General features: G+C 37.7%; 1 protein-coding gene across 6 annotated transcripts in view; it reads left to right on the top strand.

Moving 5' to 3' along the window:
• ACOX3 (acyl-CoA oxidase 3, pristanoyl) overlaps positions 1–18,884 on the top strand; it is a 39,687-nt gene that overhangs the window by 9,499 nt on the left and 11,304 nt on the right. For all 6 annotated transcript variants that reach the window (XM_082051673.1, XM_082051671.1, XM_082051675.1 and 3 more), the window contains 8 exons: positions 589–677; positions 10,134–10,230; positions 10,743–10,925; positions 12,161–12,283; positions 13,865–13,985; positions 14,481–14,600; positions 15,285–15,398; positions 17,772–17,887. In XM_082051673.1, coding sequence (XP_081907799.1) covers positions 589–677; positions 10,134–10,230; positions 10,743–10,925; positions 12,161–12,283; positions 13,865–13,985; positions 14,481–14,600; positions 15,285–15,398; positions 17,772–17,887 — 963 coding nt within the window. The remainder of the gene's footprint in view (positions 1–588; positions 678–10,133; positions 10,231–10,742; positions 10,926–12,160; positions 12,284–13,864; positions 13,986–14,480; positions 14,601–15,284; positions 15,399–17,771; positions 17,888–18,884) is intronic.

Raw genomic sequence — 18,884 nt, 5'->3', positions numbered from 1 at the left:
GAAAAGCCTCCAGATTGTCATGCTAACTGTATAGTTAGAACTAACCTATGCTATATGAATTCCTGAAAGTCTCGGATGAGGCTTAAGATAATTTATGTCTGCCAATGCTGCAGGCTGATCTGCTTGAAAACTGCAGGTTTCTACCGCAGAGATTAGTTTAAAAGATTAAAGGCATCAGAAAATGTGGCAAGTATTTAAGGTGTACATAGTAAAATGAACTAGTTGCGGACTGAATAGAATTTATTATAAAATTGGGGAATATCTCAAAGCTGATTGCTATATAAAAGATCTATTGGTTCTTACTATGCATGTGTGCATCTGCTAGTCTGCTGAGAGCAGTCATCAGTGTTAAGGCATATTTAATACAGTGATGTAATTAGTGTCATACTGCTGAAGGATCTATGTCCTGAATGAGAGGATATGTAAGTACAAGTTACATCCAGGATTATGTGCTTGGAAAAAACAGAGACCTTTTTTTGACGTTAATAACAGAATAGAAGTTGGGAATATTTTCACTGTTTGAAAAGTTCAACTGATAACTTTCATTGTTCCGTAACTGAAATAATGGTTTGTTCCACTTCTATGCAGATTCGAGATACAAAAACTCTCCTACCCATGCCGGGTGTGATGGTAGGTGACATAGGGAAGAAACTTGGGCAGAATGGGTTGGATAATGGGTAAGTCAATCCATTTGAAGGAGGAAACATTCTAGGTTATATCACAGCGTAGTGGTGCAGGTATCCTCCTGTGTCAGTTCTGTCTTTAGTTCTGAGGTATTCGTGAGTGGTTTTAAGTTGCTGGTATTTCTAAAAATAAGCCAGGTTGAAAAATATTGAATTTCAGTATTTTCTATCTGAATAACCATAGTCCTTCTCCTTCTCTCACTTTTTAGAATATGAAGTGCCACTGGCACTCTGGGAATATCCCCAAGCATTCTTGCAGTCATAGACTCTGCAACAATAATAATGAAAAAAAACCCTAAATCCGTTAAGTTCTGAGTAAAGAACTTAATCAGCCTCTCTACCCATCTGGTTGTAAGCCCTTAATTATTTTGTCTGTCAATTTCCAGCCCACAGGAAGGCTATTGAAGGTCCACAGTTAAGGTTTATTGTTAGAAAAGATGTAAGATTAATGTGACCCAGTAGAGAAACTAGGTATCAGGTTTAAACCTTGGGATTTCTGGACTAATCCTGTTCACTGCAGAAGAGAAGGAGAAACTTAGCTATTTTTTTCCTGTATTCTCTGTGTACAGTTGAAATAAAAAAAGTACCTGGACTCCATTTCTGAGTCATGGACTTCATTGGCCTTATTTCCAACCTGGTATTCTGTGATTCTATGAAACGGTGTCTCTGCTTTACTGACCAAAAGCATCTGATGGGGAGGAAAGACAGTGAGAAAATTGAGATAGATTTCTGCATTAAAACAGTCATTATATAAAGATTAATATTGAGTCCCCTATTCTGGAGACATTCAAAACCCGCCTGGACACATTCCTGTGTAACCTCATCTGGGTGTTCCTGCTCCGGCAGGGGGATTGGACTGGATGATCTTTCAAGGTCTCTTCCAATCCTTAACATTCTGTGTGATTCTGTGATTAGTTATATATAGTAAGTGGGGGTAAATGTCTCTATGCCTCAAATTTACCTCTTTCTGTTGATTGAGTTCATTACAGATGTATTCATCGTCCTTCATAACATGCCATTGCAGTAAACAAAGTATAGACATCCTAATGCATCGTGTTTTCAAATGTAAGGGCCTTGTCTGGCTTTCCTGAAGGTCATAGGTCTTCTGCAGTTTGTTTTTACCACCCTCCTTCTGATGCCCCAATTAGCCTGTAGTGGCAAAAATAGCACTGACTTTTGTGTTTATGTGGCTCATTCTCATTTACAGTCTGTTATATCAAGACACAGACAAAATAAAAAAAAGTAGAAAATTAAATTTTATAGAGGAAAAAATGTGATAAAAGGCCTGGAAAAGTAGAGGGTTTGAGTTTTGGTAGGAATTTTTGTCTGCATCTGCATTACAAGCTAGTAGCCACCAGATGGCACAGCAACATGGACTTCCATAATCCAAATGTAATTCAGCTGCATATTTCTGTAGAAATGTTCAAATTCTGTTGTTCGTTCTTAATTTGAAGCATAGTTTTATGTGCAACAGGAGGAAGGAAAAGAGTGTGCTTGACATAACATAAAAATTCACATAATTTATCCTTTGATCTACTGGGAAAAAAATAGAGCATTTGTTAAAATATTGGTATAACTGAATAATCTGAAATGATAATCTATCTAATACACTGTAAATAAGAGATGCCAGTTACTTCCTATCTTAATGTCAGATGGAGTCCTTTATCTTAGTTATGACATCACATGTCATTTAAAGCATTTAAAGGGCATTCTAATTGTTCTATTTACTTTGTGTACGCTGCTGTAAAAAAACAGTATACTTTCTGCTAACAGCGGTGCCTGAAGAGCCCCAGTCATGGATCTAGATCTCTTTAAGTATGGATTAACACAGTGTCTGGACTAGAAAGCTTAAGTTTAAATCAGCACCTGCAGATTAGGGTAGGGGGATGAGGGACCCCAAGGTTACCAGTACTCTTCATTCAGCTGAAAACTCTAGGAGCCTGTGTTCCTGATCTGCCTTGGCTGTGTTCTTTGGAGAGGTCTGAGGTTAGATGCCAACGTTGTTCACAAGAACTGGAGAACGAGTTTTCACTTCGCAACCTTCCTGATCTCACTCAGCCAACAAAAATGTCAGGACTTGTACACATTGCTTCTCAGAGGTACATGAAGCCCTGGATGGGGACTGGGGAGGTGGTGGTTCCATACCTCTGCAATTCTTTGCAGAGACAACAAGCTGTGCCACTCTTGAAAATGAACTGTTGGTTGCGTGATCTGCAAAATGCTGAGATTCACAGGAAGATATTTCATCAGACACTGCCTTGTCAAGGCGTTGTTCTAAGCAGTTTACTAATCTTATTTCGCAGTTTATCCCAGAGAAACCACAGCCTGCAGTATAGAAGCCTGTTGTATATGGTGATAAGAAAACCATTCCATTATGCTGTGACTACAAGTGTTAGTCTCTATTGCATGCTTTGCCAGTTTTTTGAATGTATGTGTGAAGTCTGGTTCAACTACCATAGACACTTAGTAAATGAGATATATTTCCATTTAGTTACACTCAGGATAAACGGTCAGAGTGCAGATCAGAGTCCGACATCTTTGGCAGAGGTGTCAGATTTTGTTCGTGCCCTTCAAGAAGGTTATGCTACTGATTTTCAATACGGGTACAGAGAGTTAAGCACTTATGCAGGACATGGGGAAGAAATTCCAGAGCTTCCTTGGAAAATGCCATTGATTTTTGCTATGTAAGAGAAGAGAGTAGGTGATTGTAGTTGTCCCTTCTGGCTTTGGAAAACAATTGGTCTCTTGGGTCATTTGGCTGAAGTCTGGTTTCCTGCTAATGCAGTATGTAATGTTTTTAGAAAGAGAAAGAATTTCAGAAGTAATGTGGGAATTATTGCAGTGTAAATCCAGTTGACTTATCTGTCCCTTTCAAGTTTGTCTTTCCAAATAATTCTCATAACTTCATAATTGCAATGTCCAAAAATCACATGGATTTTGCAAGTCTCTGTAACTTCAGCTACCCCAACAAAAAAAAGACAAAATCACTTCAAAATGTGTTAAAATCTTTTTCTTTCTCTCTATAATTTAAAATGATTTGTGTAATCAATGCCTAAATGATTAAAAATAGAATTCCAGTTTTCCTCATGGAGAGTTTAGACTGGCTTTGTGTTCTGTTACGAAAAACCAAAAAGGACTGCCACCAGGGGATGCAAGTGCTTCAGTGTATATTTTTATAATATAAAAATGTCCACTTGTTGCTAGCGCTCTGGCAGTCTTTGAAATGTGCTGGTCACTGAAATTTCAAAATGCAAGTAGCTGAAGAAAAAAACAACTACTGAAAGAACTCTGGATATTTGTGACCAGGGGCTTTTCAATAAAATGTGTCACAGGTGTAAGAGGAGGGACATAAAGCAAGAGCTTGGGTAAGTGCTGATGTGCATTTCTGTTTCTTCCCTTTAGTGTTTTGTTTCGTTGTTGTTTTTTTCTTTTTTGTCTGCCCTGGCTAATGTAACATTACCAAGTTACCCATTACTTCAGAACACATCAGTAAATGATTGCTACTGAATGGGTGGTGAACCGACGTCATGCCCAGTTTTAACTGGCAGCAAATTGCTGCTTTCCCCACTCCAGAAATAGAAATGATGCCTAATGAAATCTGCATGGAGAAGAGTTTGAAAATCAGTCATAATTGTGTTTCTGAAGTAGTGCTTAACACGCCTTGTCTTTGTAAAACATGCTCTGAGCTCATTCATCTGTATCCGCTGATAATACAGTGTGTTGAGCAGACAAAACCTGTGATATGAAGCTATCAAAGATATAGCAAACTGCTGCCAGACAGAAAGCTGTTTATTTTAACAGAGTTCTTTGTAGGGAGAAAAGGATCTTTCTGGGGGAAGAGAATTGTTAGCTGTAACTAATTATAAAGGTGGACTTTGGAGAACTGAAGTTTTTGATTAGCTGTTTAACAACATTTCATGTACAATTAAAATGTGATCAGTCTCTCCACAAATACAATTTGCTAAGACATTCAGCATGTTCTCTACCAATCACTGAGGCCAGGTTCAACTCTCTGCATCCCAAAACCAAAATTAAGGAACCAAGACAAAATGGGTAAATGGTATTTATTGGGCAGATAATCAATAAATGGTGTAAAAGAATCCCTCCTGGAAAGAGACTGGAGGTTCTGAAAGCCCCCTCTGCAATTCCTTGTATTTTGGTGAAGATGGCATACATCACACAAACTCCAGGCCTTTACAGATGACTTTTAACTGGTTAATTCGTTTTTTTCTTTGTTACTATTACAGTACCAGTGACAATAATGCATTGAGATTCTGCTGCTGCTAGTTTGAGGGTAGAACAACTGAAAGTCCAGTCTTTCAAAGGGTTTTTGTCTCCTAGTAGTTATCCTCTTAACTCTTATTTAGATTTTGCGATGGTTGTAGTTATTTTTACAGGGAAGATAGGAGCTGTCATACATGGTTTTATTACATGGTTGAAGCCTAAATAGTCTCTTGGACCTTCATCTTACAGTCTGAAGCAGTATTTTGGTGAAGATAATTTCCATACTCAGCTTCTTTTGTTGTTTGTTTCTACTCCCACGCTGCCTTTTTCTTTGTGCCGGGAAAAACATTTGTGTAGCTGTGTAGGGGACTCAACTGGGCAACTGGAACTGCCTGAAAACTAATCTGACAGAAAAAAAGCCCAACATTTGGCTGTCTTCAACCAGATCATTTGTCAGGTCTGGTTCACTGCAGGGCCACAGAACAGGCTGGTGCAGTGCAGGGAAAGGGACAGTACAGGGATGTGAATAGGAAAGCAAGTGCAGAAATCAGTCCTGCTTCTCAAATAAACAAGTTTATGCTTGTTTAATATTTTCATTGTCTTGCAGCTTCTGACCAGAATCACAAACAATTGCAATAGTAATGAAGCAGCTATAAAATAAAACTAAATATTAAAAATGCCTGTACCTCTACTTACATTATCTGAATATAGCAGTATAGATCCTTCAGTCCTTCTGAACAGTGTGACTTTCGCAGTCAATCCAGATACTTTGCAAGACACATCTTGCATGTTTACATTTTAAGTCAAAACAGTGATTTTTACAGAGGAATTGTTGACATTTCCCTGTTTTGCCCTCTCTGTGTAGTTTCCACAGTCAAGGTTAGACACTATATGGGTAAGATGCTGTATGTGTCTGCACATCCAGAACTCCTTGCAAGAATGGCTCTCAGACTATAAGAACTTTAGAGTGAGTGGGTCTTTGTGTGTCGTGAACTCAATTAAGAGAGGATTAGGAAGCCTAGAAAATGCTATGTTGTTTTATCATTGCTATTGAGCATTACTGTTACAGAGCTGGATTCCTATGAGAGCCTTGGCTGTAGAAATAAAGCTAAACCATTGCCTCACAGTTTTCCCCAGCTTCTCTGCAAGTCTCCTCAACTCTAACCTTTTTGCGAGTTTCAGTCTGGAATATGTGGCTGTTTTCTTTCCTTCTGCAAGTTTTTCACCAAACCTTTGAAGTGTTATTCTTCCCAAGGTTCACTGTATCCCATAAACAGCCGTGAGATCACTTGACTCACAGCCCTCCCATACCATTCACTTGCTTTCTGTTTCTGGCTGGAAGGACTGAAGGAGCTGTCACTGCACCGTCTCTAAGGTAGTCAATAACAAAAGCTGGCAGGAAAGGCGTTTTAGTGAGTCTGGAATTCACCAAAGCATGTTTGAGCTATTTGCATGATAGGTAACAGCTTATTAATTTAGTAAAGGGAGCTCATAGCTTTTCCAGCTGCTCCTTTCTTATCAGCATTACTGCACACCAGATGAATTACTATTGCATGATTTAAAGTCAGTAAGATTAACTTTGCTTGAAGTGTTCCCTAAACTACTGGCCAAATAACACAAAAAGAATGCTACTGTTGGTGTAGTGCTTCACTCTGCTCAGATAATCTAGGTAGAAATCTATGTGATTCAGTTTTTTTAACGTTGGGCTACATGATGCAAATTTGCACATTGCTATAGAGACCTATGATATGTATTTAAAGTGACAGCTATCTGTCTTTCTTGCTGAGAAGTCTCAATCTCAATCATGCTATTTGCTACGCAGAAGAGGCCCTAAGTAGGGTAGTTTTCAAACCCATGGATTTGTTGTCACCATGTGAAATTTAGCCATTTTCCAAACTTGCTGGTACATGATATCCCCATGACTGTGTATACAGTTCCATTATTGCAAGATATTTCTTCAGTTCTTTAAGGAGATTTTTCCCCTAAGTGCGTTGACAGATGTGGTCCATGTCTATTCACTATGCTTTCTAGGCTAATAACCATTAGAAATGTGATCGTTGACTTCATTAAATCTTACTATTTATTTTTAATATGTTCCAATATCAAGTTCAAATTGGCCAGTATGTCTTAACAATTTCAAATAGCAAAGTTCTTGGAGAAGGAGCATAACAGCAGTTGGCAATGATCTCACAAGGTCACCTATCTCCCAGGTCCTGTAAGGTTCTCCTTTTATTTTCAACACTGGTGCTTGTAGGCAAAATATCTTATTTCTTTATGCATGGGAATTTTCTGTGTGTTTTTTAATTGCTGGTTCTGTCTCTCTCTTTTGCTTCTTAAAGTTTTTCCATCTTACATGCAGTTACTTTGATAGCAACTTACAGAAAAAGAAGGAAATACTGTATCTGTAACAGAAATTATAAAGGAAAAAAAATCTAATCTTTTGAAAATTGTTATTTAGGATAATTTTGATGTTAAGAAAATAGGTTGTTATATGGTGATTTGAAATTTAGTATTCTGGTTCACTAGCTGTGACAAAAGTTATTAAAAAGGGTGTACATGTGATTTTAAATCAAAATAATTCTATGTAATCTTTTATGTGATACAGAATTAGCTACATTATATTTATGTTGGACAGGTTATAATAAAACTTTTTGCAAGATTTTTCACCCTTTCCAACAAAAGCCTTGTCTAGATTTACTGTTTGGGATTGTATCACAACAGGTGAAAGCAGGTAAAACTGTTTAGGTCATTTTCAGAGCAGTTTTGCTTGGCACACATCTGCCATGTGTTCAGCATTAGTAGGTTTGAATTTCTCAGAAGCAGATTATTAGTATATCAATTTATATGTTAGTAGATTTGAATTTGCTTTTTAAGAACTCTAGAGTTTCAAGCACATATCAATAGAAATAATTATCTGCAACTGTGTAGCTTTGCTGAATGAATTGTACTAATGACTACAGTGTAAAACACAAAAGGACAGTTTACCATCTTGTTCATTGCTGTTACTACCATGAATCTTATCGTTCATCACACGCAGAACTACACATGCTCCAAATATATGTTTGCGAAGAGAAGGCCCAAGAGCTGGTGCCTGTTGAAATTTCTTCCTAGTCTGTGCTCCAAAGATTGTATCAGCTCTCAGTTAGGTCAACTCTTCCTTTAGTCTGATACCATTTTATCACCCATTCAGTCGCTTTTTAAAATAATATTTCATTGCTTTCTTCCATGCATCTTTTCTTACCATGAGGGGTACTTTATAAGCATCCATGAAGCTCCCTCACTTTCGTCACTTGGATTCCTCCTTAAAATTCTCCTTCACTCTAATGGGTTATAAAAAATGCTAAGGTTCAGCTGGCAACATGCTGTGACTGGCAGGTGTTGTATCAAGAAAGCGTTCTGCAGTAGTTAGTGTCTGCTGCACCGTTTGTTTGAACATGTTTGTAGCTTCTTGCCTTATGCTTGGGTTTCAGGCTCTAAGGAGGAAGCACCTTCTTGTAGTTCTATGGGTGTACAGTGATGAGGAAAAGAGAGTGTTAAACTTAGGGACCTAAACCTTGCCACACACACTCTCCTGTAATTAAAGTAGTGAGTAATAATAATTAAAAACTCTATTTCTGTCTAAAATGCATGCTATTGCTTAAAAATATTGGAGTTGCTATCCAGTTTCAGTTGTGATGGATTTTGTGTGGGATATAAGGAGCAGAGAATGTGAATTTAACCAAAAGATATTTTTTTAATTAGATTTTTTTTTTTTAAATTTTGTTATTTTCAGTGATATGAAAAAAAAAATATCAACAAAGATGGAAATGAGATTTTTGGAAATTCTCAATTTGCTTCTGTTACAGAGTAGTGTTATCTCACTGAAACTGGCACTTAATAAACCACTTTTTAGCATGGTTAAGGCCAGTAAGCAGCTGGTTCTTGGTTAGGATAGCATGCTTTTCTCTTGTGGCTAAGTCCAAAAATATTGTGTATCTCTAAGGCTGAATAAATTCAGTATGCAGATATGTTTCCTTGGAAACAACTTGTAATTTTAAAGCACATGCAACAATGCAGCCCTTATGTAATTTATTAATGTGAAAGACCTGGCTCTCGTGAGCCTTATTAAATAGATCAGCCTGTATTGGCAGGAAAAGGGAATTTGCTTTGATTACAAATACAGCTTTTCAAGTGCTATTAGATACTGAGATATTCATGAGTGGATGTGATGCTGCTGCTGTTGTGCCAAGTTGTATTGCCCACTTGGGTGACACAGTTCATACTCTTTCTTCCTGAAGAATATGAATACTCAGGACATTCTGCCTATTCTGACAAGTTCCTTCTTTGTTTTTGCCAGGGTGCAGAACTTAGAAAAGGTTATCTTGCTGTTCCTTTTTAAAATGCCACATTCCAGGGGACAGAAATCCTAGTTTGAGTTTACACAAAGGAAAACTCTCCATTCAGTTCCTTCTCAGGGCATTGTTTCAGTGATGTCCTCATTTGTGTTTCAATAATGTGAATGATCCTCACAGATCTATATTTTAGACTCAAAAAAATATTTTGTGTCTCTATTCCAAAGCAATCTCCAGATGGGACTGAGCAACACTTCAGTAAAGCACATTGTTCAGCAGAATTGTTTGTGGCAGGGAATTACTAATAGTCAGAATGGCCCGGTCGGGTTGTAAGCAGGAGAAGGAAGTTGTTCATCTGCCCAAGGTTTTCGATAGCTGAGGTATCAAGCTCAGTAACTTACTTAAACTCATGCAGACTGAGAGTTCAGTTCAGGTTTCGGGGCTGTCAGTGAAAGTGTCTGTCAAACTGCCTCTGTGTAAGGTCTCTAATAAGTAACTTTACCTGTCACTCCCCATCAAACAGAATATGTTGTTCATCTTTCCATTAGTGGTTTACTTCTTTACTTCTGAAGCTGCTGAAATGGTCTGCTAGAGCCAATGAAGTGCTTGTTTTCATTTTTTTAAGCGTTGTCTTTAATTTTTAGAAACAAACTGAAGAGTAAAAACAATTTCCCATCGTGAAGTTCCTCTGCTGTCCTGAGTCTGAAAGCCTCTGTTCTTCCAGGCATACTCTCCTAAAATTACCTACCTGGCTTGATGGCTACTGTTTTCAGTTCACTGATATCCCTGATATCATTGTACAATCGTGTCTTTGTTGTGACCTTTTCACTGTAATGTAGACTCCTCAGACTATGTTAAAGTAGATATTGCATTGCTTGTGTATTTGTTTAAACAGATTTGCCATGTTCCACAATGTCAGGATACCTAAAGAAAACATACTGAATATAGCTGGAGATGTCACAGCTGATGGAAAGTACTCAAGTTCGGTCAAGGTAAGAATCAAGGTTTTGTTTCATGAATACAGTTCATTAAATATGCAAAGGTATAAGTAGGTTAAAAGAGAGAGCATGGGCCTCTCATATTGGGAAGCACTAGATAATAATAATAATAATAATAATAATAATAATAATAATAATAATAATAATAATAATAATAATAATAATAATAATAATAATATAATAATAATAATACCTTCACTTACATAAGTCTGTTGACCATTTCATATGAGATAGTCAGAATGCTGGCTTTTTAATTGCCTTTTGGAAATGTCTCAACTCACCTTGCTGATCTTACTAACTTCTTGCTTTTTGTGCTACACCAGTGATTGTAAAGCAATTTAGAGAAACTACTTCGAGTCTTTCCAGAATGCCTTATCTGAATGTGTCAAGAAACAAATCTGGCCAGTCCTTTGGGCTTCTCATCATGCTACCAGAGTTGTCCCTTTATAGGGGAGGTAAATGAAATGTTAGCCTCACCATTCCATCTGTGCCTTTTATTCATTCAGGATGTTAAAGAGCGTTTTAGTGCATCTCTGGGATCCTTGTCGACTGGCAGAGTTCTGATCACAGCAATTTCCATGACCAATTTAAAGCTTGCCATATCAATAGCCATTCGCTTCTCAGCAGCTCGCCGTCAGTTTGGACCAACTGATGAAGAAGAAATACCTGTTCTTGAATACCAAACACAGGTAAATAGTTTGGAATTCACATGTACAGACTTTTATATAATCAAACTCATATTCAGAGCTACTGCAGATCAAAATAGTGACACTGAAGTTAGTGACACTAAAGTTGTCTGTGTCACCTGAAGTGCCATTCTAGTGCAGCTGGTGGGGTTCATTCCAACTTAGGACCTCCTTAGACTTCTCCTGGCATGACCAGGCTTTTGACAAAAGTTCTTGGAATAGCAAAACCCCAAATATTCATGTTTCTTGGAAGTACGTAGAAACGTGTGTCTTCTAAAATGTAACATTTTCAGAGAAAGACTGTCTTCTGTGCACATGTGAAAGTACTGCAGATGTAGAAGCTAGTATTTGTTTAAAAATGCCAGTGCCTCTTACTGCTGTGCTAATTTTTTTAGCCTTTATTTAAAAATATAGAAGTCAATGACATTCATTGTGGTGATGTCTCAAGCTAGCTCTAATTCTGAGTGGAGTATAACCACTGTTTTTTCTGGAGAAACAGCTTTTGCTTTGAAAAAATAGAGCAAGAGTACGTAAGGTAACTCAGAAATACAGAAAATTCAGATCTGCTGAATGAGAAAGATTAGTATATAAGAAGTCCTAAAAACAAACCTGCCCAGTTTGGCCTTTCAAAATGGGTGTTTTTTTCCAGGTCTTGCAATTTTGAAAGATTTCATGGGTTTCTACAAACTGGCAAAAGCTGCCTTCTTTCCACTTGCTCTAAATAAGCCAGGGTCTGCTTCCCTTCATTCTTCAAGTCTCTCAATTTTGCTCAGTTCCTTTCTCATTCCATTCTTGCTCCACCACAAAATCTTCCTCAAGCAGTTTCTCTTTTCTTTCATGGGCTCCAAGTTTCATGGAGCAGCAAAGATGCTTCTTCCGCTGATTCCCAGTGCATTGTGGTTTGGGTTTTTCAGGTTGGTTTGGTTGGTTGATTGGTTGGGTTTTTTGTTTGTTTGGTTTGATTTTTTTCATTTTGTTTGGTGGGTTTGTTTAGCAGAATGTTTATCACAAATTAATAAAATGCATGAAACAGAATAAAGTAACTGTAGCTCATGTATAGAGGGGTTGCACTTAATTATGTTTATAGGTGGTTGTTGTTAAATTCTCCATAAAATAGTTTTCCAATTTGAACAAAGTAAAAACTAATTAATCAGTTCAATATTATAGGACAGTTACATGCACATAACTATAAAAAATACATGTTGATTGCAATCAAATCTATTTAATTTTTATTCTAGCAATGGCGTCTTCTTCCTTATCTGGCTGCTGCATATGCTTTAGATTATTTCGCCAAATCCCTGTTTGAGAACTTCGTAGAATTTTATGCAGGTTTATTAACAAAGCAAAGGAGTCAGAGACAGGTGAGATATTAACACATTTTTTCTTATCTGAGTTCTCACTATAATAAAATGGAAATTGTTAAATGAAAGACTGACTTAGAAGTCTTAGGCCATGTTACAATCAAGAATGCCAGATTAATGTCTCAGAATTATGGAAGATACAAAGTAATGATTGAAGTTGCATTCAGAAAATTTGTTTTGATGAATGGATAAAGTTTGTGGGATTTAAGGTCATGTTCCCTTGCTGAATTGTTTATCATAAATATATGATGATAATGCAAATTCAGCTTATAATGTTGTAAATGATACTGCAGGGTGCATATATCAAAGACTTTCTGAAATGTTACTATTCTTAATTCCTGCACAGACTTTGTGAGTCTGACTTGAGTTTGCAATTAATATTTGTGCATTAGGATAAACATTTTTTGAGAGGAAAGTTAAGATTTTTGAGTCTTAATGCTGAATTTCTCATCCACAGTCAGGCCATTGAAAGTTACCTCTTCATAAAGGTTTGATTCTCAACCAAAATACCTGCAGTATGTTTTTATAGCATATACTTTTTTTTTTTTTTTTTTTTTTTTTAAGTTTTGACAATATTAATTACTAGGGGCCTATATCCTGGCTATGTATTGCTCAGATCTCACTTAAACACTTCAGCTTTTTTCAACTAAAATAAAGCTTATGAAAGATCTGTGTATTAATGGCTGGGTATTCTAATTTCTTCTCTTTGCACACATCACAGAAGAATCTGTTTTTTTTAATCTGATATTTTATATTTGGGCGTTTCCAGTGCAGTCATTAATCTTAGGCAAAACAGTGGCTAAGAGAAGAAAAATATTGTGATAGATAAAAATCTGCTTGCCAACAATGTTAAGAATGTAATCCTTATGATTATTATTCCCTTCTCTTTGTAAAATTGATGCTTGGAAGATCTCATAGAATCATAGAATGTCCTGAGTTGGAAGGGACCCACAAGGATCATTGAGTCCATCTCCTGTCCTTGCATAGAACAACCCCACAGTTCACACCATGTATCTGAGGGCATTGTCCAGTCTCTTCTTGAACACTGTCAGACTTGGGGCCGTGACACCTCCCTGGGGAGCCTGTTCCAGTGTCCAGCACCCTCTGGGTGAAGAACCTTTTCCTGATGTCCAACCTAAACCTCCCCTGGCACATCTCCCTGCCATTCCCTCGAGTTCTGGCATTGGTTGCCAAACCATGCGAAAACCATGTGGGGCATGGTTTAAATATTAAAAATAACCCCTTGGTGACTAAGGAGAGAGGGTTGGCTTATGTCCCATAGGGGACAGAAGGTTTCTCTGGACATGCCACCTTCAATCACCTGCTTCTCCATCTCTGGGAGGAAGAGACTGGCAAGCAGTGAGCTGTGCAATGCAACACCATGTCAGCTGGCATGTCTGAGCTAAAATGTACCCATGTGTCCATGCTCTGCATTTACACAGTTCTCAGAAAACATTATATATGTATTGCAAGTTACTCTCTTGTTCATTATAAAGCACTACACAAAGCTATGGCTTTAACCAGTCATAAACTTGCTCTGTGTGAAAGTCATTACTCACTTGTAGCTTGTTTTGCACAAAGGCTGATTTGGGACGTGAGATTCATGCTTTGTCTGCTGCCAGCAAACCACTGTCTTCTTGGACGGCCCAGCAGGCGGCCCAGGAGTGCCGAGAAGCTTGTGGAGGACACGGTTACCTTGCCAGTAAGTTACGGACTGCGGCACACACTGATCAGAAAGACAATGGTTATGTTGATGCATTCTTTGACTGTTGTTGCATCATGATGTCTGAATTTTAGCAAGGTGTTTGAAAAGGGTTTTTTCCTCATATCTGTGTTTTTAAAGTTGGTTTTATACCTGATACCACAAAAAGATCTAAGCCTGTGCAGTGTCTCCACCAGCATTTGAACAGAATGAGACTGTACATGTGATTCAGTCTCAGTTCCAAAAATAAAGATACAGACTTTATAGATGAAAATTCCCCTTGTAAGATGAATGCCACACCTTTCTAAGGTCTTTCTGGTATATTCATTTTCACAAGCTAATGAGTGAACTTTCAAGCTCGTCTATTGGTAACAATAGCTATACATACAGGAACAGACATCTCTCTTGCATTTTATCACAGAATAATTATTTAATCTCTCTTAGCATCCATTAATACATTGCAGTATATTAAATTGTGCACTTGTTCTTATTAAGTTAATCGCCTGGGTGAAATCCGAAATGACAATGATCCAAACTGCACATATGAGGGAGATAACAATGTCCTGCTTCAGCAAACCAGTAACTACTTAATGAGCTGGATGAATTGCATAAGAGGTATGTTTTTATTGTGGAATCTTATGCTGGACCCAACAGTGTGTAGCTAATGGAATTAGGAGGTAATTTCATACTGAAAGCACTTGACAGTCATTTAATCATTTTGTAGAGCATAAATAATGTGCTACAGACTCCATCATATGATACTTTAACAATACACAAATATTTGCTGCGACAAATATTCTTTCTCGTAAGTCTTGCAAAAGCTAGCTAGATGTTTTGCTATCCCTAATCAGGTTAAATAGTATCTTACTCTCTGAGAATGCAATTGCATTCAATGGAACTACTCCCAAAGTCATTTTAAGTCTGAGTACCCTCTGCTCATTGTACTTAAAAGAGCTCGTATTGCCTAACTTGGTAAAATATCCATCAGCAGATTTTGTATTTCTCTAGATAAATGATTTTGTTTCCATTTTCTAGCAGTGAGTCTCGTCAGCATCTTACAGAACTGGAAAACTCAGCAACAGAAGTTTAATCTTACGTGGCATACAGGCAGCAATGTCAGGTTTTTCAGCACTTGTCCACCAGTCCTCATTTGGCTGGACTAGGCCTTAATAAAATAAACATTATGGCCTAATTGCATCTGGCCTGTCAAGTGTATGCATGGCTTTGTAATAGCCTTTTAGTTCCAAAGAGTCTGATTTCTTTTCTCATAAATCATTTTTATTTTCTTTGGTATTTCAGATAAAGCTCCTTTTGAATCCCCTTTTGGAACCATAAACTTTTTGCGAGACTACGATCATATCCTTGGCTGGAAGTTCACAGCCGTTAGTGTTGAAGATTGCATGGACTCCTCAGGTAGTATTCTGCTGCTGTTAAACTGATTCTAGAATCTTAAATTCCTTTCCAGAGGAAAGAATACAGAGATTTGATAGTGAACCTCCGCTACTTATTAGATATTTGTCATTGTCAAGGTTTGATTGCGGGGTGACAATAAAACCGTGGCAGATGTATTGTTAACCCCCTCTCCCCCCATCTTCCCCTTTAGCTCCTCCCTCTTCCCACTAAGGACGGGCGATCGGGAGGAAAAGAAGGACAGAGAGAAGAGAGTTGGAAAAATTAAAAATGTTTTACTAATGCTACTAATAAAAATAGAGAAAATAATACAAAATATACAAAACCAATCTTGAAAAATCCCGGCAACTGCTCTGGCAGATGTAGGGCTGGCACCCTGGACTGGCCTTGGTGGCTAACCAGAACTGGATTCTGTCAGTCTGTCACTAGGCCTCAGTTCACAGGGATGACTCACGAGGTCCTCTCCTAATGTCGGCCATAAGGAAAAGGGACGAGATCCTCATGATCTCCCACTTTTATATGAAGTATCACATGAATGGGATGGAATACTTAGTTGGTCAGTTTCAGTTCACTACTTCTCGTTGTCCCTCTCACAGGATGTACGTCCATCCTTATCAGTCCAGCGACTTTGCATATCATTGCTATGTCTACCAAAACATGTATCTAGCTTTCAGGAAAGCACAGTTAGTAAGAAGGCTTTAGCTGACAAGAAAATTAACTAAAAGAGAAACTTGTTTTTAACAAAAACAGGACAATCATATTACTGTTTGCTGACTTTCTTTGTATTATATGCATTTCAGTTTGCTGAGAGCGTAGTTTACATTTTAAAATATGTCCTTTTGTCCCCAGCCTCAATTCTAGAATGGAGGATAGTATCAGATGTTTTTGTTCTTCTAAAACAGCATTTGTGATCTAGGGCTTTTTTGCCACTTAATTGTTGTTTTCAAGTGACACTGTCGTGAGGGGCATTGATTGCCATGACCTTATATTGCTAACCTATTTTACTGTAGAAAACCATACAAGTAATTTAGGAATATGTTGAAAAGGTTTTAAGTGTCTCTACTTTTGACAGTTGCTTTTGGTTACAAGGAGAAAAATGAGTAATGGTGAAAGAAAATTCCCTGCAGTTTTCCTGGCCTACTCTGCTCTAATCAAGTATGACATTAGTTGCTGTTCCCCTTTTTGTATCACTGAAAGCCCAGATTGGCCCTTGGAGGCAAAAATTAACAAAGAAATGAGCAGATAATGAGATAGTCACAGAGCATTGAGCAAAAGTAAATCTGTGAAACCAAGAACATACTGAGGGAAGAAACTCCAGTCTTAATATATAAGGAGCAGTTCAGTTGATTCCTAGAATTCAGTAACCAGTTCAGTGCTCAGATAATTGAAAAAAGCTGAACTTCAGATAGTGATGCACAGAACCAAGTGACATAGTATCATAACAACTATGGCATAAAATCTGAATAACTTCAAAATACAAAGGCTTATAAGAAAAAGACTAGTTCAAAACAAGTGCCTGCTTTCTTTTTTGTTGTATGTCTTCAACTTCTGAAATCCAGCAGAACATAAACTGATACCTAAGCACATGTTCTCTCCTCTCTTTTAATACCTACTGAACCAGACTATAGTTTTAAAAATATCTGAATCTGTTTATTGATGCATTCTGTTAGAAACTGGACTGTTAGTTTAGGTGCTTAATTTTAGGCAACATGTGAACACTCAGAATTGCCTAAACAATATCCTATATTAAATCTTAAGCTAAGACACAAGCAAGCAGGATTCATACAAGGACTTGATGCTGGAGTACTGTTTTTCCTTAATAATTCCAGGCTGCTCTAAAATTATAACACACGTATGTACAAAGCAGTTAATTAAAATATTATTACATTTAGCCACCTTTGCAATGTTAGAAGTCCTGTGCTTGACAGTATGTAGCATCATTTCTCAATTGCAAATGGGTAGGTCCACGAAATGTGAACTGTCTTCTTGTATTCTCAGAAGAGACTGAGTACCTTGTAGACCTAAGTCTTAATATAGAAAGAAAACAACAATCTAAAAAAATTTGATTGAGTCAAAAAATATTTGTGACAAAAAATATTTGTGATCCATGAATATAACTTGTCTTTTAGCTTGGGATCAGTTTATACTAGTGTGTGGTCAGGCATGGCACGTCTTCACTGTACAGTTAAAATCTGACTATTTTACCAAACTCTTATTTTCTGTATCTACAGTGATGGGCAAAGTGTCATGTTAATGGATTGATTAATTAACATTTTTCATCTCAGGTAACAAAAACTGAGACTACAGTAGAATCTGCATGTGACTTCTGCATTATAAATGTGGATGTTAAGAATTTGGTTTTTCTCTGTCTCACAGTTCCTTTAGCAGCGTACAAATGGCTGGTTTGCTACCTGCTCCAAGAAAGTGACCTAAAGCTGAGCAAGGAGAAGCAGTCTGGACAAAGCGATTTTGAGGCAAAAAACAACTGTCAGGTAACACTTATTCAGCTTTCTTATTTTATTTACTAATTTTCATTGAAGTTTGTCAGATCCTATTAGTTTTATCTTCTTGTGTCATGAAGTACAATTTCCTCAGGCATAAAGCAGCAAGTCATACAACTAATAAAATGTAGTACCTGTCCATGTGCATTATATCAAACATGATAGCAGGAGGACAATTATCATCATCTTCCAAGATATATTTCCCTTGAGAAACGTTGCAGGCATGTGCTAGGTGATATCTGTAATTTTGATATCCCAGCTTCTGAAGACTGAATTTACTACCATTAAACCTACTGCAGCATCTGATTATTACATCTCCATCTGCTCTTGTGGCCAAATACATACGGTAGGAAAGAATCTTGCTCTGGCAGGTAGGTAGACTAAATGACCTAATAGGTCTTTTCCATCTCTAATTTCTGTAGCGCAAAGTAGTCATGAAAGTTACCAGACTGACAGCATTGGAACCTGAAAAGGAAACAGTGACAATCTACATACAGCAGATCCACTCTCACACCAGTGAGTTTTAACAGCTAGGAATGGCTTAACTCCAAATTTCAGTCTATATTCCCAAGCTCCCTAAATTCTTCCGTTACCTCCATGAGAAAAACTGGCTTGCATCCAAGAAAAGAACGCTTGTCATTTGTCACTGAGGCGAGAGATCAGTTCCCTGAGGGTGGTGACTGTCGGTGACTGTCACTTTATCTGCAAAGCTCATTAACAAACAGCAGGAAGGAATATTCAACTCTGCACCTAGAAGAAGCCAGCCTAGCTTCAGCAGAGGATTATCTGTGTGAAACCACTGGTGAAGTGTAGGAAACCTTTCCTGCTTTTACCCTTGACACAGCTTATTAGAGAAACCTTTCAGGGTCCAATTCAAAATGGGAAATGCCAGAAATTCAGGTCTGATTGCCTGTCAATTGGCCAGCTCTTGAGAGGCTGGTGCCAGGGCCAGTGTGTTGAAGGTGATGGTTTGCTCAGCAGTGCAAAG

The sequence above is a fragment of the Streptopelia decaocto genome (genome assembly GCF_964273445.1).
Source record: "Streptopelia decaocto genome assembly, chromosome: 4".
In the NCBI taxonomy this organism is placed as follows: Eukaryota; Metazoa; Chordata; class Aves; order Columbiformes; family Columbidae; genus Streptopelia; species Streptopelia decaocto.
The sequence above is the reverse complement of the archived record's forward strand: the minus strand, read 5'-3'. Positions and strand labels throughout refer to the sequence as shown.